At 43.6% G+C, this 22,582-nt stretch overlaps 1 protein-coding gene across 5 annotated transcripts; it reads left to right on the top strand.

The window, feature by feature from the left end:
• Positions 1 to 17,020: 17,020 nt before the first annotated feature.
• Oli (basic helix-loop-helix family member olig) lies at positions 17,021 to 22,579 on the top strand. 5 transcript variants are annotated; one of them, XM_077418911.1, is made up of 7 exons: positions 17,021 to 17,466; positions 17,560 to 17,627; positions 18,313 to 18,519; positions 18,823 to 18,876; positions 18,945 to 19,180; positions 19,429 to 19,652; positions 19,740 to 22,579. In XM_077418911.1, exons 3-7 carry the CDS (start codon positions 18,382 to 18,384, stop codon positions 19,961 to 19,963), a joined length of 876 nt encoding a protein of 291 aa, XP_077275037.1. In that variant the 5' UTR covers positions 17,021 to 17,466; positions 17,560 to 17,627; positions 18,313 to 18,381; the 3' UTR covers positions 19,964 to 22,579. The 5 variants fall into 5 exon arrangements, with proteins under 5 accessions (XP_077275037.1, XP_077275036.1, XP_077275039.1 ...); XM_077418910.1 differs by lacking the exon at positions 17,560 to 17,627 and having other exon boundaries at positions 17,022 to 17,466; XM_077418913.1 differs by lacking the exon at positions 17,560 to 17,627 and having other exon boundaries at positions 17,023 to 17,466; positions 18,823 to 18,849.
• The last annotated feature ends 3 nt before the right edge of the window (positions 22,580 to 22,582 follow it).

Genomic DNA, 22,582 nt, shown 5'->3' with positions numbered 1-22,582 from the left:
AATTTTATATAGCGACGTCAATATCCTTTATTATTACGTTATTAATTTAAGTACACTTCTGAATTCGACTTCATAAAGCATGTCCGACCAATATCGTTGATTACCTGGAACTACTTCGATCTCAGCGCGCTCTCTGATAATCATCTCCACTCACCTTTCCCAATTTCCTCGAGGTCTCTCGAGGAAAGTTCCTTTCCTGTTGGGGAAAAGTGGAAAGTTCCACCTGGCAACTTCATCCGGCGAGATTATAAGCTCCGTGATGTCGCGGCGCAAAATAATCGCGATTTTTTTTCTCCGGATTATTTTCCGTAAATTCCTTCATAAATAACTCTGCCAGCATTTTTGCATCGCGCGCAAAAAAAAAGATGATAACGAAAGCGCAATCAATATCATAGATAGATATTTTCGTGATAAACAAAAAAATATGAATGATCAGATTCTTATCCATCACGGTATAAGAAAAATTAAAATGTGTAACGCAATTAAATTAACGCATACATATTAATATTCGGGTTAACATTAATATGCATCATAAACCCAATAAAAAAAGAAAGAGAATGCGATATCGTTAACAATAGCGCAAAAAAAAGTGAATAAAAATTCCAAATTTTATTGCAGAAATTGATTCTCGATCCTCCTGAAGAGTGATAGAAAGTGGTAGTTTCGCAAATTTTTTTAAAAATCGAAAAGTCTTACAAAACTTTTGTTATTACATTGGATTTGAGCGACAATTCAGAGTTTTTTTCATCCGTTTTTTTTTTTTCATGGCCGATGCCATTCAAGACACAATGGTATGCGGAAAACGGACGATGCAGAAAAAAAGCCTTTGACAATGTCCATGATCGCGCCTCGGATCGTATCCAAAAATCAAAGTGCTTTTTATTCCCTATGACCGAGGCTATCGTCCGTTCCGGAATGGCTATTGAGAGCACAACAATAATAAGATAGCGAGACCTGGAAAAGGGACCTCGTATTTTTGCATTTTTTGCAATTACTACCTGCAATAAAAAAATCAGACCCTTAAAAGGAATCAAGCTGATCATGATAAGTACAAGAGAGAGAGAGAGATATATATCTATTTTATATCTTGGCAGAGTTCTCTCTCTCTCTCTCTCTCTCTCTCTCTCTCCGAGATATCGTTCTTGAGATATTTAGATTGAATAGCAGTTTAAAAAATATACCCTTACAGAAATTTAATACTGTAGTAAGTGATTATTTGGCAAATAATTAATTACTTATTTTGAGTATTAATTACTAGTCAAATAATCACTTAGTATTAAATTTCTGTAAGGGTAGTGCTACCTTAAAGCGTTTTCAAAAGATAAATCATTTTTTAGAGCAATCGCAGTGTGAAATCAGCTTTAGAGCTTCCAAGCACCGACAAGTGCCACGGGCTAATAAAAATATCGTCCTGTGACGCATTTTAACCTGTCGATATGAGAAGTGCCGCGATCAGCGGGATTATCTTAATCTCGTCGTGAGGAGACGTCCTGGGACGACTCGAGAAAATCGAATCCCGGCCGTAGAACGACCTCGGGGATGGTAAAAGTCTTCGGACGACGAGGCCGATCTAATAGCCACCTGCTGTTAGACGACCGGAATCCCTGCGGCTCCTGCGGAGAGCCGACGGGGATTTGAGTTTTGTGGACGAAGGAGAGAAGGAAGGTAACATCGCTCGGTCAACGAAAGTGGAAACATCCGTGTGATGAGCAGTGTATCGATCAAGAAGACATATTCTATCGAGATGCTTCGTGAAAGGTAGTCAAGGAATCGCTAAAAAAATGAGAAGAAAAAATTAAAAATAAAAAAAAAATGTAGAAAAATAGATAATTTCTCCAAATTTTAAACATTGTAACTCGAAACATACTACTGTCAAAATGCTGTAATGAAATGTTAAACTTGAATAGAGATAGACAGATTAATTATTAGATTCATAAAGAAATATAACAAATATGCGGATATTGTTTCTGTAAATAAATGTAGAGTTTTGAATATGCCCGTTCAATTTGTAATACACAATAGATGTACATTTCGCGCGTTTAATTAGTAAAAATACTATAATAAGTGTACAGATAATACAGCTGAATGTAAATCCAATTTATAATTGTTAAGATATCGCGTGATAATGAGAGGAATCGCCGCGTTTCCCGCAATCTGCGGCTGAAAAATAGGTCTGGGGCATGCCGCGTAATGGCCAGCCCACGGATTGAATCAAAACTGTTGTCGATGGCACAAAAGCAGCGGCGCGGCGCGGCGGCCGTCGCAGCGACAAAGGGAAGTTTCCGCGACGGTTGGCGAATTTCCAGCGCGGGCTCGCGCCGAGAGCGCCGACAGAATCAAAGGGATTATTTTTTATGTATGGATTAAATTGCCCGAGGCCGTTATCAGATTCTCCCTTACTCTCTCTCTCTCTCGCCAGACGTGTGACGGTCGCCCATACGTCCCGCGGGAGGGAATTGGCCCTCAGGCTTTTCGGCCAATCCCAAACCTCCCAATTGTCCCTCTGTTCGTTTTCGCGGCGCCGACAGCCGGATTTTTATAGCCCGCGGCCTATCATGGGATTATTTATATTTCTGTTTAATCAAATCTCAGCGAAATCCCGACTGTCAGATTCTCGCACGGGAAGCATCGACTTCATATTAAGCCCGCTATTCCGTCGGGATCCATTTGACCTATTTTCGACGTATCGTCACGATCTCTAACATTTTTTCAATTCATCATTTTGTCAGGTTCTAGGGGCTAGAAATCGCCTAGGGATACAACATTTACATAACAACGAATTTTTTTTAAATAAAAGCTTTTAGAATAATTTAATTCAACATGTATATGACGTTGCACAAATAATTTATAAAATTTTATACGTTTTTGTAATATAAATAAAAAAAAAGATGGGAAACAGCAAACGAATGGACGTCCATTTTTACGTTATTTTATTTTTATTTCCGTTTTTATTACACGCAAAAAGCAAACTGCTATTTCTGTTGTCATTACTGATATCGATTTTTCCAAATGTGTTGTGTTTACGCGTTCAAATAAAAATTTATCTTTCGCTAACAGCTTACGGACCGGAGAGTTAAAAATCGAGAGAGCGACCGACGAGGAGCGCAAATGCCCGTTAATTTTTCCGTCGTGCAATCCCCTCGCCTCGACTCGATGACGTTTCGGCCGAGTTTCGGGGCCCGCAACACGTGCGCGCGTAGCCGCAATCTTTCGAGTCTTCCAAGGGGTGGTTGAATGAAGCCGAGGACTTGCATTTTCCTCTCTGTCTCTCTCTCTCTCTCTCTTTCTCTCTTTCTCTGTTGATAGTGGCGTGTAGCGTGGCATGGCGTGGCGTGGCGTGGCGCGGTGTAGCGTGCCACCGGTCGATAGAATTCGGGCCACGGCCTCCGGAGCTGTAGCTACGTACTCTCCCTGTGGAAGAGGGAGAAAGAGAGAGAGAGAGAGAGAGAGAGAGAGAGAGAGAGAGAGAGAGAGAGAGAGAGAGAGAGAGAGAGAAAGAGAGAGAGAGAGAGGCTTCTGTAAAACTAGCAGGTGAGGGGGTGGAGGTATCAGATGCAAGCAAGGACCGAAAGGTGCAGAAAGAGAGCGACGCTCGCTAAGGAAGAGGATACAGCCTCACGAGGTGCAGGTGCGCACGGGGGGGGCGTGGAAGCGTAGTTTCCGGGAGGGGAATAAAACCCGGAGGTTCTTTCGAAGGTACATCGCCAAGCGGAGAAGAGACTGAAGAGAGTGACGGAGAAAACAGGCGGATGAACCGAGCGGGGTGAGAGGTGGACCAAGGATGCGGGAGCGGGGAAAATTGCGCGACGGGGAGAAAAAGAGAGCATCGGTATTCCGGCTGTACGGATACACAAATGATGGTCGGAAGGGAGGGAGGAGAGGAGAAAAAAGTGAAGTGGATACCGGAGAGTGGGACGGGGAGAGAGTGCGGCGGTGGTTAGGCGGGAAGAGTTGCGAAGGGGTAAAAGCGGAAGGAGTGAGATGGAAGCGGGGGTAGGAAGGGAACCGGATGCTGGGGTCGCTAGGCAACCCCCGTGAAGCGATAGAGGTGCACCCTCCGGTACATACACCCTTATTGCCTTTCCAATTTTGGTGGTTCCCATGCATCCCCCTTCGTCCCACTCGTCCGCGCGCCCTTTCCTCTCCTCCCCCCCTCCTCCCTCTATCGACCGATGCCGACTGTCAAGGCTGCACTCGGGGCCCCAACATTCGGTCGGAATCGATAAAAGTCCATCGGGCATCGGGCGATCTGCTTTTTTTCTGATTAATCTTCTCGCGCGACAGGGGAATGACGCGTAGGATGGTAGCTGCGCGAGGGTGAATGGCTCGTTGCGCGTAAGTAAGCGAAGGGAACTATTGCGATCGGGGAAAATGATCGAGATCACGTAAATTCTCCTGCGTTGTCTTAGTTTTCGGATATTTCAAAAACAACCACGCGATAATTAAAATGGATATAAGATGTTATTGAAATCCTAAATAAAATCTTTATAATGAAGCACTAGAACATATAAAACAATTTTTGTGTAAAAACTAACGTAATACATTTGTAATATAAAATATTCATATAAAATGTAATTATAAATCTCGGTAAAAATATGTTTCAAAAAACATAATAAAATGTTATAATTTATACAATACACAGATATGTACAAAAAAATATATACCTATATACAGTAAATTATATAATATAAAACTCTCTTTCTTTCTTTCTTTCTCTCTGTCTTCTCTTACACTTGCTCTTTTTCTCTTCACTCATACACACATTTTGAGATCGCTCGTTCGGTCTACTCTCATCTCGTTTGCATCGCGATCGATGTTCGATCGCCGGGGTGCTCGCCCTCGGCGTAGAGCGAAGCACGCGGCGGGTCGGCGCGGCGCGGCGGTCCGGAGGGTTGACGGTGGTGTGTGCAACCTCCGGGTGTGTTGTTCCGAGGGTGAAAATCCGCCCCGAGACTGCACGGCGTCACACCGTCTAGCTCCATCGGGACGGCGACCGCCCCCGAGTGGTCCAGGGGGGAGATAAAATTCGGGATCAGCTGGGACTCGCCGGAGGCCGGCAACCCCGCGCGTCCCTAAAGGACAATCGCTCGCGCGAGGGGTCGAGCGGAAAGGAGGGGGGGAAGAATGGATAAGAAAGAGGCCGGTGGTGTCGTTGCCTCTATCGCCTCTATCTAAAGGGAAACGAGAAACACTTCGGGAGAGAGCGACGTTCAGTCACGCTTTCCGCTACCGCGGTAACGTAAACCGCGCAATCCCTTCTTAAGGGGTGATTCTCTCGAAGTGATCCGTCATAATTCTCTCGTACTAATGAAGGACGCGATTACACGATTACGTGACACGCGGCTACTATGTTTGGCTACTTATTTATTTATTGCTTTAACGAACGATTTCTTTTCTTTGTCGATTTTATCAATTAAGATTTCTCCAAGTTTGCAAGACCCGCGCGTAATCCGAACGATGCATCGGCAATCGTACTGCTACGTAAGAACTTTAATTAGCAGTCTCAAAAAACGCCCTCCCATCGCGGTTTTCACCTGCCTCTCATTATCATTCCCCAGTTTCTCTCGCCCGAGCATGACCGCTTCGGTAGTCTGGTAAAAAGAAATGGTGGAACCACGACGGATCCTTATTCCGCTCCATGGCAGGATCCTCGTCCTTTTCATCGTAAGAGGATTTAATTAAATAACGAAAACCGAGAAGCGCGGTGGAGCAGGTAACGGAAGCGGGAGAGAGGGAGAAAGCCGGGGGCTTTAACGAGAGAACGAGAAAGAGAGAGAGAGAGAGAGAGAGAGAGAGAGAGAGAGAGAGAGAGAGAGAGAGAGAAACAGAGTCGGAGGAGGATAGCGAGAGGGGTGGCGAAGGGACGCGAGGAGGGTGAAAGAGAGAGAAAGGGGACCGCGGAACGAGGGGGCGCGAACGCTGGACGAGCCCTTTTCCCCTTTCCCATTCCGACCATCGATCGATAATGCGATCCGCTACCCCGAAGGGTGCACCGGACGCGACGAGTCACAGAAATAAGGGCTGCTGCTGCCGTTTCTGGTCCGGCGTACCAACTTTGTTCTCGTTCGTCCTCTCCCCTCGCCCGGTACCCCGCCGACGATCTGGAGATGCAACCGATGCTTCGAGAATCGAATGCCGATACCACGGCATCGACGATTCTGTCGATCGATTGATAACGCAAAGGTATCGACATCCTCGCAAAGCAGCCATGTTATAAATCTTAATTGAGTTTTTTTCCTATTCATGTATATCGCATTTATAGTTATATATATAGTATTTATAGTTTTTCATGCATTTTAAATTTTATAATAATTTTATGTATTTAATTTACAAATGTCGCTCTCTCTCTTTTTCTGGTTCTTTTATTTCTCAATTATTCACTAGTTCACTTATACTTTTGCGATATTAATACTTCTGAATAATGCGCATAAAATCACGCTTGCTGTTTCGCTACTTCCAGGATACCATCGACCCTCGAACATCGAGCAATATCGATACCCTCAGAAAGAGGCTACGCATACCTTTCGGTATCGATTGATCCCTCCCCGGTCCTTCCCCTCACCTGGCCGCCGCCACTCTGGAGAGAAGATAGACTAGTGAAGATTGGTATAGTGTCAGCATCCAGCATCCACCGGCCGGCCGGCCGGTCGGGCATCAGCAAGGTTACTCACTTTTCTCGTGTGCATCGTGCGTGCGTACGTGCGTGCGTGCGCGCGTGCGTGCGTGCGTGCGTGCGTGCATGCGTGCGTGCGTACTAGCCATTCGCGTACGTAACATGCGCGCGTAAACGCACGCATGAGTGCACGCGCGTCTCCGCGCTGGAGAGGGAAGCAGAGTAATGGATTGCCGCGAGCAAAAGAGAAAGAGAGAGAGAGAGAAAGAGAGAGAGAGAGAGAGAGAGAGAGAGAGAGAGAGAGAGGGAAAGAGAAAGATGGGAATATAGGGGTGGAGGGAGGAAATGCATTTATTTATATTTACGGGATCGTGGATGGTGCCACGAGAGCGTACATTCGCTTCGAGATCCACAAAGAGCGCGCGCGTGGCCGGGGGGGATTAATTTCCAGTGGGGGGATAAAAATGGCCGCGACGTACGCGTTCGTGTAAACATACGGAGAACGCAACTGGGAATGCAAAATGTATATAAAATACCATAGCAAGGAGAGAGGGTGGAAAGAAAGCAAAGGCGAGAAAAGGGCGAGGAAGGTGGGGGTGAGCGATAAAACGTCGGTACATATTAAGATGCGGTAGGTTTGTAGATAGAATGTCTTATTATGTAAAAACGCGTAGAAGGTAGAGAAACGTAATGTATAGAATATATACAGCTAAGAGAAGAATGAAACGCGAGATTGAGAGCAATTGATAAGATAGGGCGTAAATGTAGCATGAAAGATAAGATACAAGTATAACTAATGACGTGAAGAGAAAGAATAAATCTACGTAGACGCACCTAATGAAGGTATCATATGCATGGTCTACGAGGGGAATTAAAAATAATTAAATAATATTATCTCATAAAAAAGCAGCTCTACATATGTATAATATTAATTAAATAAAACATCAATTTTAAAGACAAATAACTTGTGTAAATTCTGTATAAAATGAACACGTGTATAAAATAAATTGAAATCACGTCGAACTAATTGAAATTAGACGTTAGCTGAGGGCTGAAACGCAACGAGAAGGGAAAAGAGAGAGACGGAGCGCTCGTCTTTCAAAGAAGAAGTCTTTTAATCCCGGCCGGGATTTCCCGGAATGAAGCGCGCGATAGAAATAAAATATGTAAGAAACCATAATTAGTTAAAAGTAACAGGTCAGAGAGAGAAAGAGAAAGAAAGCGTGTCGGGAGGAGAGGGATATCGGGCGTGCGAGAGAGAAAGCCAGAAAGCGAAAGACTGGGAACGTGGGAGAGAAAAGGGAAGCTAGACCGGCGGCGAGAGAGAGAGAGAGAGAAAGAAAGAGAGAGGGGGGGACAGATGCCGGCGATGGTGGTGGCGGCGGTGGCTGCGGGCTACGATGATGGTGGGATGGCCAACGATAACCGGAGAGGGGTGCGTGGATCGATGGAGCGGTGACGTCACGGGGCGCGGGATGCTGCGTCGCCATGGTGACCGCCAACGAACCCGGCCGTCCTCTTCGCGGTAGTATATATCGTGACTACTATGTCCGAGTGCGGAGGACCGGTGAGCTTGAAATTTTATTAAATTTCATTTGCGTTGTCCTCTCTCTCTTCTTTCTCGCTTTCTTCTTCTTCTTCCGCCACCTTTCCCGCGCCTGGACCTCGCCTGGATGCTGCGAAACCCCGCGGCACCTGACGAAGCGAGTGGAAAGCCGGTGAAGAAACGTACGATGAGAAAACCGGGAGGAAAATAAAGGATTTGGGAAGACACGATAAAAAAGATGAGTAATAAAAAAATTCGGGACAAAGAAAAGAGCAGACGCAAATACATGATGAATCAATGAGAAACGCGAGAGAAAGAGAGAAAGGCAGTGAAGAAGGAGCAAGTTAGATGGATTCACGAAGAGATTAGCATTCGAAATGGTTTCGGGGAAATGAATTTGCAACAAGAAAATAAGAGAAATTTGCGACTGAAAGATGAACGGCGAGAAAAGCCGTGATGAAGGAGCGGACGATGAAAAGAGGTGTGAAGAAGTAGGGTGAGAAAACGTGGAAAATAAACAGGCGCGTAACGAGAAAATCCGTGATAAAAAAAAAGATATTCGGGGGAAAAATGTGTCGAGAAAGTAAGATGGAAAAATGCATGACGAGAGAGAGAAAGAGAGAATTCGCGACGGGGGAGAATGCACGGACAAAGCAAGCACTTACGGCTGAAATAGAGAAAAAGGGTCGGAGAAATGCGTAACGAGAAATTCGCGACACAAGACAATTCGTGCCGGGAGGAAAAAAAATATGCGGCGAGGAATCTAGCGACGAGAAAAACTCGCGCGGGAGAGAATATACACCGTGAAAATGTGTGACTGGAAAATTCGCTGCGAGAATTTTCTCGACAGCCGAGCGTTTTCCCAACGGAGAGGGGAACTCACGTCGCGGGGGGAGGGAGGGAAAAACACGCGACAAAGATGGATGGCGAATTAAAAAAAATTGCATTCGCGATTTTAATTCGAATGGCAACTCGCGCGAAGTAAACAGGGAGACGCCTCGGGGGTTGTTGGCTTCTTTGGGCCAGTCGTTGCTCCCCTCCCTCCCTCTCTCTTTCTCTCGGCGTATTTTATGGCGCTCCGCGCTTGCTTTCTCGCGAAAAATCGAAGACCTCCTGAACGCGAGCGTCGAGCGAGTTTTCGCCCACCAAAATATTTTCCTCATTTCCATTTATTCGTAACGCTGTGGAGACGTAATAATCGATGCAAGCTGTACCTCTTTTATAAATAAACCTATATATATATATATATATATATATATATATATATATATATATATGTATAATTAAAGATATTTGACTTTTCGATTTCAATTATCAATTTTTTGCTGATAATAATAAACATAAGGCATTAGAGAAAAAATATATTTAGAGTCTTTATGATGTCTGCGACTATATATAAATGTAAATTATATACATGTTAACTTATTAGTGGACCTGTCACCTGTCAGACCTGTGGTAGTGAAATGTCAGGCATTTCTACCGGGGACATATCCGTAGAAATCTAACATTCATTTATTTGCAAATGTGTGAACTTTATATCCTTCTGTCTAAAATTATGCGTTAAACTGGATCTGACAAACCTGAAATGCCACGATCAATGGCGCCTGCTTCGCCGCTCCGATATACATCATCCAATAATATACCCAGGATCTATTTGCCGAAGATGTCTACGCGCTAATATCTCGTCCGAAATTATCCGGGGCGCGCTTTTACACGTCCTTGAAACAACGAAAGTAAACTTGTCTCCTTGGCTAGATATTTTTATAATTTTCTTGCGTTCTCTGATTCAAAAATACCGTCTTTCCCGGAGAAATGGGAGAAGGAGAGGAAGAGGGAGGAGATATCGTTGCAGCGGATAGTCTCTGACACAACGGCGAGGAACCTTATTAGCGTGCTTCAGGATTTCAATTCTGCGTTCCTACTTTCCTCTCTCGACAGCAAAACTCGACGAGATGCGAAGTAAAGACGAAGCTCATCCTTCGCTCTTCCCCCCTTGGCCCCGCTTGTCTACCCACTTCGTTAATCTTCTGACAAGAAGCTTTTTTTCTGCTCTCCTCGCGAGCCCCCTCCTCGCGCGTTGTTAAATTTATGAGGAAACTGGACGAAGCGGGTGTCCTCTTGTATTTCCTCGGCGCGAAGACTTTCAAAAGACTCGCAGGCTGCCGCTCACGGAAAGCTTCTCCTCTGCTTGTGTATGTGCATCATCTCTCTTTCTCACGAAAATAACGTTGCAGTTTTAATATTGTTTGACAATTTTTATCTGGAAAGTATAAAAGCGGTTATTTGAGTTCAACATATTAACGTACAAGAGAAAGAACGCTCCCAAAAATGTCTTCTTTCTTTCTTTCTTCGTGGAGAAAATTGAATTTTTACGCTCGAAATAATTTGTTTTCTATATAAAATAAGGGAGAGAAAAATGAAAAGAAAGAAGAAGGAAATATTATATTATTCTATAATACATTTATAATTTATATTATGAAAATATTCCACACGTAATATTAACCCTCAGTTACCTTACGTTTTTACACCCCGATATTACCTCTTCTTTAGCTTGTATCTTTAAGACAAATGCATCAATTTGAAGTCTTTTTTTCTTAATCGATGCGTCTTTTAAAGATCTACAAGACTGTGCAAATTAGATTATTCCAAGTTAAAAAATGTAAATGTTATTTAAAAAAAAAGGAAGACGTGTTTTTCTGAAAAAGCGAAAAAGATTGCTTTTTTTCAAGTTGACGTAGTACTGACTAAAAAAAGATACAAGGGTTTTATGAACGTTTTAAAGACCCTGCACGTCTTAACAATGTACAGGGTCTCTCAGACCCAGGTGAGGTAACTGAGGGTTAATTTTATATTCCTTCTTTTCGTATTCTAAAATACTTTCTATTATTAATTAAATATACTTTCTCAACTCTCTCATAAACATAAACCCTACATAACTACACGAAAATTATTCTATATACGTATTATGTCGCGTTATTATCTACGACGCTTCGCATTTATTATTTAACATTAGCTCTCTCTCTCTCTCTCTCTCTCTCTCTCTCTCTCTCTCTCTCTCTCTCTCTCTCTCTCTCTCTCTCTCTGGCGAGGATGCGTGCGGTATAAACCCCCAGTTTCACGGACGAAAACGCTAACGAGGAGGGAGTGTCTCACGCAGCCTGTAGATCGCGGCGCGATTGTGTAATTAACACGTTATACTCGCGTTTTACGCAGTCCTGGACAACTGCCCGATCCGAGCGTTCCTGTGGGAAAGTGAGCCTGCGAGAATCGATCGATCGCACGCGCGGCTCGGCGGTGCGCGGCGACTTTCAGCGCGATTCCGGACGTCATCAATTAAACCCGGACGTTCCGAATGATCTTCCCTCGTTCTTCACCCTCGCGTGTCGCCCGCTTCCCATCAGCCACTCCCGGCGTACAATCCCGGCTACGGTCTACGGTGTTCTTCCTTTAATTTTTACGTTACACGAACGTTTCCCGACGAGAATGATATCGCTGACGCGGCACGACGCGGCGCGATCCTTTCATTTTTCACGCGGATCCGTCCGCGATATATCTAAAATGGAAAAGGAAGACGAGGGGAGAGCGAGCGGACGCCCTCGTTTTTCTCGCGACGGAAAAATCATGCCGTTGAAGTATATAAGCGGCATTATTGTTTGATTTATGTTTATGACGTCGTGTGTGCCATTTTTGTGTCCGCGGCAAGAAAGAATATCGTTCTCGGGAATAATTCACTTTGGGGCCAATCACAATCAGTCTTCGCGCTCCTTTATTGTTTCCCCCGCTTTCTTCAATTTCCCTGCACGTTTACGCTGTCACAATTTATTTATATAAAGAAAGAAAGAGAGAGAGAGACACCAAAACGCCAATTTAATTTAATTCAGATTATTGTAACTAGCTCGCTCTACCGCGGCTAATTTAATTCAATTTTATTTACATGCTTCAATGGATCGTAGGAAGAAAAATATATTCCCAGAACAATCTTCACTCGCCGGGATGACTGATATCCCATCGCGATATAATGATTTTTGCATCGCGTGCAACGATGAGAGGCGCGCGCGTTGCATCGCGCGCGGCGTTCACGGCGACACCCAGCATCGCCTAGCGGGCGAGGGGCGGAAAGCGTCGAGGGCGGTGAGGAGAGACGCGGAGAGGATGGGGATGGACCGGCCGGGGGAGAATATTCTCCGGAACGGATACGATTGGGAAAACTGTCGATAGCGAACGCAGGCAGCGGAGCAGCCGCGCGCCGCGCCGCGCCGCGCCGCTCGCTCGCGAGATGATCCGTGGACCAAATTCGCGCTGGGCCGGGGACGACGACGACGACGATGAGGATGACGAGGATGACGACGACGACGCCCCTGTGCATCAACGGCACGTAACGAGCCGCCCGTCGTTCTCCCTTTATCCTCCTACCCTCCTCGTGACGCGCCCGCACCCCCTTGCAATAAGTGGGCTCGCGGTCGGCTTTAACATGCAAAACGGGTCGCATACTGAAATGCAATTAAAATGCAAAGCAATGGGAAGGAGGAAGAGAGCGGCCGGCACGTGAGAGAGAAGTCAAAATTTTATTTACACACACACACACACACACACACACACTCGCTCTTCCTCTCTTCTCTATATAAATAAAAGTCGCGACGCGGTCTGATTAAAATTAATTGCGCCCTAGATCCTTCAGCAGGGATCACGCGAGAATATCGCGCGGGCTTACGTTAATCGAATCGATAGATTAATTATTTAACTTTCTCTCTTCCCTCTCTCTCTCTCTCTCTCTCTCTCTCTATCTCTTCCTTTCTCTGTCACTCGATAAGCGATCGTTTATTGGGAGGGTTAATTTTGACGATAGGGCTGGAGCTGCGAGACGGGGGTAAAAGCACTGCGAATTCGAGTCGCGAACCGCAGATTTCTCACTGAAATTTTCAAAGCGTGATTTCGCATAGCAGCGTTGTTAACGATTTCACCAAATTCGCCACGTGTGTGTGAATAAAAATTTTAATAATCAGTTATTGACAACACGAAAAATAATTCGCCATCACGTACTTCTAAATTTTATTTCTGTACACAATAAACTGTACACAACAAAAATGAATTTTGGTTATAGCAATATAGTATTCACGATATTATTGATGTGTATCTCACGATATCGTACTTTTTATCATAATATCGAGTAGCTGAACTCCGTTAGCCATAGTTTTGTTTACAACTGGACTCTCGAACCGCTCCGCGCTCGTCGGGAATGTTGTAGCGAAACGCCAAACGAGAGATAATTCGTAAATAAACAAATTTAGAAGCGTCTCAAGTACACAACGTTGCATAAAACGAGATTTTCGAGACAAATTCATCATAGAAGGTAAGGGGGAGGGGAGGGGGTAAAGATAGAGAGCAACACGGAGTAAAACACACTCGAAGATAAACGGAGAAGGGAATCACGAAATGACGGGGCGAGGCGAAGCGGGGGAAAGGCGCGAGGGGGGGTTGGCTTGTGACGGTCGAGGGTAATGCGCACGTGGAGAGGCACGTAAGGAGAAGGAGGCGCGCGGAGGAAGGGTACTTCGGGGGAAGCAACGGTGGGGTGCGCGGCGACGGGGGGCGGCGGGGACGGGAGGGGGTGCGTTTGGTCCGGGAGCTCGCCGGGGGATGCTGTATTGATCGCGAGAGCGAGCGGGCTAAAGTAAGCCGAGGCTGGCTGGCACGGAGGGTTGCCTTGGCAACCCTCGTCGTCCCTCATCCCTCAGGAGTCCGGCCGCCCGTCGGTCGGCCCGAAAACCACCCCCGAACGACAACCACAATTCTCTCTATCTCTCTCCATATATATATATCTCTCTATTTTTCTCTCTGTCTCTCTCTATCATTCTTTCTCTATCATCAGCCTCGCAATCTATACGTACCGAACGGTACGACCGATAGATATGCGTACATGCGATCCTTTTCCTTCTCTCCCGCGATCTGCCTCCAGTTGCTCGTCGAGATGCACGTCTTTCCTTTCGGAAATAATTGGGACAGGGCCTGTTTCCTGATAACGTTATCGTAGGTGATGACGGTCGCGTTTAATCCTTTCTTCAGAGCAGGTCTTTCTGATCCGCTTGAGATTTATGAGACGAATGCGTAAAGTACTGAGGGACAATGCAATATTAGTGAAAAAAGATAACTGGGACAGATCCTGGTTTCTGATAATGTCGTCAAAAATAATAAAAGTAGTATTTAAATGTAGCAAGCTAAATGTTTGGAGTTGCTACAAATTTATAAAGGAGATATCATTATAATAAATAATATTAACACGATAACGGGAGAGGTTCTTGACAATGTTACGGGAGATTATAATAGCGGCATTTAATCATTTCAAAATTATTTTTTTAAGCGCTGCTTGAAAAATTTATAGAGAAATATATGTATATATTAATAAAGTAAAATAATCGCAATTATACTTCGTAATCATGTAGTCAAACATAATACTGTTTAATAATAGTGTTTACAATTTTTGAAACGCCCTGTATTCGAGACAATATTTCCGAGTTGTTCGTGAGAAAAATTGTAATTGCCTTGTAACGCATTATCAAAAAAACATAATTATAGAAAGAATTTATAAAAATCTAGAATATCAGTTCACATATATTAAAACTTTAGACGATCACTAAGAGAAATTTTAAGAACAATAAATAAGAATATACTTACAATCACAGTAAATTAATAATAGAGTACTTTATGCTTCTCTATTAATGGGTTTGAATGCTGGCATGATTAATTTTGTGCGATACAGAGAAGCACAGATGCATTCGCAATCATTTTCGAAATCTCGGGCTATTTCTCGGTGCGAAGGAAACGATAAATCTTCATGCGCTACGGTTGCTGCTCGACCCAGAAAGGTTTCGCGCGTATCTCGCGCGAGTGAGCGAGAAAAGCACATCGACGCGTGCTTCAATGATTCAACTCTTTCATTCTCAGGTCGCTCACGACGGAATGGAAATTTAAATATTATAAAGCTCTCTTCGATTATTTTTAACTCCGCGCTAAGTTGGCCATTATGTTTCTTTGAGTATATCTCCTTCTTCTTATTATTTATTCTTACCAAGTCTATTTCCATTTTGATTAAATGTTTATTAAACTTATTCGAGCCAATATAAGAGAAAAACTCAATCATCATCCAAGTCGCTTTTAAAAGCGACAACTTAATTTTCGCGTTTAGATTAGAATATAAATAAATTCATAGACAGATTTATTTCAAGCTACATTCAAGACAGTTACTTCAAGAAATAACATCACGAGGGAATTTACACGATTTAGTAATTTAAATATATTTCTGACATAAGATTTATTAGAGATTAATTTTACGGCTATATATTTTAATACCCGCGTAATAAAAATATAAGAATTTAATTAATTACACTAAGAATAATCCAATTGTAGTATGCCAGGTCGAGTGAAGCCTCCGGTTTAATTCGAATGTACGCGGGAGATTTATTTCGGGCGCGCGTTTCCGGAAATTTATTATATTGTATCTCGCCCATAAAGCATCCGCTAGTCACCTCCAAATACTCGTGCCCCGGCATTAATTATCCTCCCGGCCGTGAAAATAAAGTACGCGTGCAAACAACAACCTCGTTTAATCCCTTCGATTAATTCATGCGATGTCGAAGCTGCGGGCGTCTCAACGCGAGTCCCGCGCCCGCGCTTCTCCGCGGCGCGGCAGCGCGGAATATTATTGCATCGCGTTGTGTTTACGGTAAACGCACGCAAAACACACACGCGTACACTCGCACGCACGCACACAGGCACACATCGATGCAAAAGTAAAACTAACCGGGTTCACCCGTTCGTTCGCGTGCGTGCGGTGTGGGGCGAAACGCTCGCGGGCGAGTGATTCACACGCAGAGGGGGTGATGTTCGTCGCCGAATTGTCTCGGCATCCCCGACGACGCTCGTGGTGTTTTTCCGCGTGCTAACGCGTGTCCGTTAATCGTAAATTCAACGACGATGTATGCCGGCAAGCTGTGAACGCGACACACGCGGTAGATCGGACGGAGGAGTGGAGGAGAAGAGGAAAAGAAAATGATAAAATCGCGGGAGATTGACGAGATTAATTTCTTTGTAATAGCGAAGGGTTTATATTAAGAGGGGTCTCGCGTGTTCGACATGGCAACAGATATAGTTTAATATAATAATAAACATGTATATATATAGAATTTTAGAAAAACAGATGAAACAGTTGATATATAAAATGTAATTATAATACTAACAAATATTTCAGTATTTATAATGGAATAAATATTGCTGCGTTTATCAATTGTGTTTGCCAAATATATTTATTTAACTATAACTCATTATTTGTTTATTCGCTGGCCTGTGTAAGTAAAAGAATATAGATTATTGAGGTATAACAATTAATAACTAATTCAGGAATAATTTCCTCGCTAAGAGTACATGTGCAAGTTTGGTATACATTTTTCCTTGATAAAAATTTTTTATTTAGCAGCCCATCTTCCATATTTTAATCGTTAACTTTTAAACTTTCTCCGCAACTTTTTAATTTCTAGCTCCGAAATTACTTCTACTGCATAAGAGATTTTTATATGCATTTCTCATGAGTATATAACTATCGTTAAAGATTAAATAACTGCACGCCTTCTCTCTTACATAAAATTTATATCCTGCAACTAGCGACTTCTCTTGGACACGATTTTCCTTTCCCGATGGTAACAAGATGCTCCCAAGGGTGATCTTCGGCCCGACCCGCCAGGGTACGCCAGTCGCTGGTCCAGCGCAGCATCCCTCGGCTGTGGCGGAGCGCACCCTGGCACACAGCGGCTGAATTAATTTAGGGGTTGCGCTCCCTCCTGCGCAGGATCCGCCAAATAACGGGGAGAGACGCGTGCGTGCCCCCGACGCCTGGGACGTGCGACGCTCGGGCGCGATAATTTCGTCAGGAACGACTTTAAAAATCATTAGCGTGAAACAGAAAACTCAAGAATTTATAAAGCATCCCTTCCGCGAGACGGAAGTCCCGCAAAAAAGATCTACGAAGGAGTCACGGTATATTTTTTTTCGCGTCAGTCAGCCCCAGCAAATTAAAATGGCTGTTGTGACTGGTCGAATCGGGTGATCTCGACGGCAGGACAATAGGAGGCCACGGCACTCCGCGCAGGTTCGGTATTCTTGAGAGTTCCCGAACTGCTTGTACCAGGACGGTTGTTGAGAGAAACGCGGAGGGATGACCGGGCGTTGCGCGCTGGGGCGCGAGAAACTTTGCTGATCGCCGGATTCTGCACCCCGCGGGGCACGCGCGGGGAGTGGAAAAAGAAAATTGTCGTCGGTAAGTGTTCCACTTGATATTGATTGCGTTGAGAACGACCGATGACGCCTCCTATTCCGTTTATGAATGGCGGCGATGCCTCGTGTTAAACAGAAAAACGCGGAGATGGAAATAAAAATCTTCCTTGAGAACGGGCGAATGAAATTTGAAGTCATCGAGAGGTAAAACTGTATCGCGTTAATAAAATCAAACACGGATTTTTTTCAGATAAATAAAAAACCCCTTGAGGACTAAATATTTAATAATTATAATACAATTGTAATTCACCAGTCCGAAATAATAAAGCTTAAGACGTATGAATCGGCCTAACTGCACGGCAATAATTTATTACTATATTAGTCATTATAGTCGTCAAGACGAGATACGACCGTAATTTGGTTCGATTATCGTCAAGACATACTTTTTGATCAAGGATTTAGTCATTATATTATATTATATTATAATGACTAAATCCTTGGTCAAAAAGTATACCTTGATGATAATCGAACCAAATTACGGTGGTATCGTCTTGACGACTATAATGACCGATATGGTAATAAATTATTGCCAGTTAGGCCGATTCATACGTCTTAAGCTTTAATAATTATAGATGTGGAAATTAAATAAACTGCATAAATAAAATGAGTTCTAGTGAGATTGAACAAATTATTTGTGCGAAAGCGCAAAAAGATTTAGAAACGAGGACTCGTATTAGATAAAAAAATAAGTTGAACCATTTCTAAAATTTATGTTTAAAAATTGCGAAAAATTTCAAAATAAATATATTTCATTGATGAAATAAATTCGAATGAACGAGGTTTCCTTTTATGACGAGAGAAAGTGCAAAGTTGAAATTTGCGAATGTAGGGATTGAGGGCAAGGAGCGCGAGAAGGGATTTGCCGGGTAAATCGGGAAAGTAAATCTCCTCACGAGAGATGAGGTCCTACGACGGCGAGAGTAGCTCGACGGAGGACGACGATCGCAGGGAGGGCCTGCCGGAGTCGCATCTGCAACAAGGATCCTGGCAACGTGCCGCGTCGCATCCTACCTGGGCCTGGGAGCATCGCAATGCCGTAAGTAAAGGAGAACATGAAGAACCGTTGACAATTTCGCGTTGCAAAATTTAAAAAGTAATCCAAGAAACAGAATTACGATATTTTCTGAGCAACAATAGAACGGGTAAATTGGATTTAGCTTATAGTAAGTTGGCATAAAATTAAAGAAATTTAACTCCAGAAATTTGAAGACGAGTATTTGAGTATAAATACACCGAGTTATATAAAAGAAAGCCACGGATAAATTGCTCCTTTTTAAATATGACAATTTTTAATATGAACTTTTTTCATTGTTTTCGTGTCTCCTATCCACTGCTGAAGTGGAACCCACATGTTAGGAAACACCCTGTATGTCCAAGAAATATAATAATGCGAGTATGATAATTCCATAAATATTACTACATTTCCCATTCAAAAATTTAACAGAAGGATATTTCTTCCAGCATCCATTGCCTCCACAATCCGCGGCAGCCCTCGAGTCCGTGTACTCGACGCCAGGGGCCTCGCATCCAGGTGTCTCGGGCCCCCCGGCGGCATACTCGTCGGAGCACACTCAAAGCGCCCCAGGACGAAGGACTCCGCTGAGTACCGTGGGTCTCGGAGGCTTTTATTTTCAGCAACAACCGCAACCACACGCCTCGTCGAGCGCGTTGTCCGACGAAAATCGACCGGACGAGAGGTACGTTTTCGATCCAAATTAAAGTTTCAATTTAATCAAAAGTCATTTAAAAAGTCGATTGAATGGAACGAGAAGATAAGATAGAGGGAAGTTTGATGGAAAAATATCTAAATAACTGAATATATCGATTATTGTGTGTAATAACGCACATTTGATAAAATATGTTTCTAAAGAATACATCCGAAAAATTTCAATCAAAAATGTGATTAATAATATCTATATATATGCAATCCTACAATTCTTCTTAGACCCACAGCTTCGCGACTGAACTGTCCCCCAAAATCGAAGACGACTCGCCAGGGGAAGAGCGTGAGGCTGAATATTAACGCGCGAGAACGTAGGAGGATGCACGATTTGAACGACGCTCTGGACGAGCTTCGCTCCGTCATCCCTTACGCTCACAGTCCGTCGGTAAGGAAGCTATCCAAGATCGCTACCCTCCTGCTGGCGAAAAATTACATCCTTATGCAAGGTAACGAGCCTTGTGACGTGACCTTCGTTGAACTGAAAAAATTGAATTTAATTAACTTGACTAATAAGAAACGTGCCGTTCGCGCAGGAAACGCCTTGGAGGAGCTCCGAAGAGTGATCGCCGTCCTGCAATCGCCGCACGCGCACACCACCGCCTTGCCGCCCACGCCGGTCTCCTACGATCTCCTGCAGGGATTCCCCGGCAAGCTGTTCCAGGGGGTGCAGGAGATGCAGGGGCTACCCGCGAGCGAGCCTCAAATCGTGACCGGCCCTCCGACCGACGGCACGGTCGCCAGCGGTGAATCAAATTAAGGAATCGATTTTTGTCTTACTTTTTTCTCCATCTCTTCTCCCTTTTTGCACCGTGAAGGTGCGATTACAATGCGAGTCACGGAATTAAACGATGATAACGTGAAAAAAATCGACCAGCGAGAAGTACGATTCAAGTTTTATGTCCATTTTTATCAATGTAGATTAACTTTAATCGCGGTTTAACTTACTTTTCATCTTTTTCTAATTCCTAAAATTAGAGAAAGATAAAAGGTAAGCTAAACCAAGATCAAAGTTAATCTGCATTGGTAGAAAAGATATTAGAAGTAAAAAGAACGATGAGACCGATGTTTAATGTAAGATATCGTGAGGTGAAGATATGGAGAAGTACTTTTAGAAATAGAAACGCCTTTGGCTATGAAAGTATTAATTATTAGAGTACTATTGAAGTGCTAATTAAACCCGAGAGAGAGAGAGAGAGAGAAAAGGAAGAAAAGGAAAAAGAGGATAGATTAGCCTTTCAAATACTAAGTATCTTATTTATCCGATAACGCGGAAGAACGAACCGTACAATTTTATCTTTTCCGCGTGAAAACGACCAGATTGAATAAAGAAACAAAAGAGATATCATAAATAATCAAAAATTAACGAAAAGAGATGTTGAAGCAAGAACTAATTCATCAAGAATCTAAAAAACAGCTTTTCCACGAAAAAAATAAAATGTAGGGTGATTTCAAGCTCCAATTCCCTCCAGAGGATTAATTAAGCTCGGAATCGTCCAGATCAAGTCTGGATGGAAGTATTGCGAAAGTACTAGCGATTAAGTGATTAATACCGTCACATTCTTACAGTCAATAATGCAGCAATAAGACGACGGCGCCGTTTTCGTCCATCCGACAGCCGATTTTCGAGATTTTCGCGTTTCAATCGCTCGATAATTCTTTATGGAAAAGATTTTCTTATTAAAAAATAAAAAAAATCTTTTTTCTTTTAGAGAAAAGAGTATTCTTTTTTTAATTTAATCGCGTAGCTGTTTCAAAAATATCGAGCCAGCAACGGAGATCCGTCTGAGAGTCGCGAAGATAAGATTCCAGAAGATTGGAAGGATTTGCGTCTGAGGATTCTCGATTTTCGAATCAAACGGAAGGACGAGAACGTCGCCAAGACTCGGGACGCGAAGAGCTTCCCGAGTCTCGTCCTGAAACACGATAGTCAATATTAGTATGTGATACGTGTGTTGAGGAGTTCTAGTCGTATATACAAAAGATAATTGAATATTCATATACACATATACAGTATATATATTATACATATATATACATATATATATTTAATAATCTAAACGAGGCATCGACTTACGACTTATTTATATACTTAAGAGTCTACTATACAATGTGCCAATGAGGATTAATTTTAATTCGTTTCGAAAAAGCGAACGAGTGAGAGAGTGCGATGTGAGAAGCGAGAGAGAAACATATGGGATTGGGAAAGAGAAAGAAATATTTATTGTGCTATTTGTAAGAGATATCGTGCGATTTTCTTTTTTCTCGCGACGCCACCCTCTTTCGCCGAGGGGAAAGCAAGGACAAAGCAGCGTCTCAACGAAAGCAAGGAGGATATATACCTGTTGTAGAGATGTAGATAATAATTGTTTAGCGCCCTCGAATAAAATTTATTTAAGAAAATCGCATTTCGATGTCCGACGAGCTGTATAATTGTGTGATTATCTGAGATATTTTATAATACGTTTTATTTGAATTTATTTTATTTCCTTTTAATTTACCGCATATATTATTTTATTTTACGTTGCTATTTTACGTTTCGCTCGATTTCGTTTTGGCGCTATCGTCAGACCTCTAATTTTTATCGTAACGATTATTTCTGTTTCCGTCCCTTTTTTTTTAACATGTTTATTTTAACTGTGTTTCAAGATTTCTTTTCAAATAAATGTTTCAAGACGCTAATAACACGAATCTGCGGAAATGAGAATAGCTCCAAGACTCTTCACAAATCGTACGTTCTATTTCATCTTCGTCACCTCGATCAAAGAGTCGATCCTTCGGAGAGTCCAACCCACCAGCGACTTCAAAGTTCCCGCCTTTGAAGTAGCGTCGCTAGCCGATCGCAGGTGGAAGCTTCTCAAGGCCACTTGGCCGTCCAATCCCCGTCATCATCGTTTCAAAAATATCCTTATGACTCCTCCTAAGCGTATTTTGTTGGCGTCGTTATCGGGGTGTTCCGGGAAGAGTCCACAAAAAGTTCATCAGACTCTGTCACACCCTTTCAATCGTTGGTAACCGTCGCGGCTGAATGTCGAGGCAGCACAGCAAGCGGCGCGGCGGCGGCGGCGGCGGCGGCGGCAACGACGCGATGGCGGCAGCAATGGCGGTGGCGACAGCCGTCTCGTGGCGCCATCATGAAATACTCTTCCACCGCGCCGTCCGCGCGACCGCGCCGTGTTCTCATTTCTCAATTCTCATTCAGCCGCTTCCCGTCCTGGCAAGAGGACCTGACCGTCGCGATCAGAGGCGGTCAGGCAGATTGTGCGTGCGTGCCCTCATCAAGATGGCTTTGTCCGCCGTGGCGCAGTGATATCGCTCCGGACGAGAGAGAGAGAGAGAGAGAGAGAGATCCCGATTCAGCTGGAGTTGGATTATAACT

The sequence above is a fragment of the Temnothorax americanus genome, unplaced genomic scaffold, assembly GCF_048541705.1.
Source record: "Temnothorax americanus isolate GAGA-0224 unplaced genomic scaffold, ASM4854170v1 Scaffold50, whole genome shotgun sequence".
NCBI lineage: Eukaryota > Metazoa > Arthropoda > Insecta > Hymenoptera > Formicidae > Temnothorax > Temnothorax americanus.
Note: the sequence above shows the minus strand (reverse complement) of the source record. Positions and strands in the feature narration are given on the sequence as shown.

Bases quoted from the DNA above. Each gene is read 5' to 3' on its own strand.
- Oli (XM_077418911.1), top strand. From the start codon at position 18,382: ATGAGGTCCTACGACGGCGAGAGTAGCTCGACGGAGGACGACGATCGC. The intron at 18,877-18,944 runs GTATGATAATTC...TATTTCTTCCAG, and splicing joins CAAGAAATATAATAATGCGA to CATCCATTGCCTCCACAATC. The intron at 19,653-19,739 runs GTAACGAGCCTT...CCGTTCGCGCAG, and splicing joins AAATTACATCCTTATGCAAG to GAAACGCCTTGGAGGAGCTC.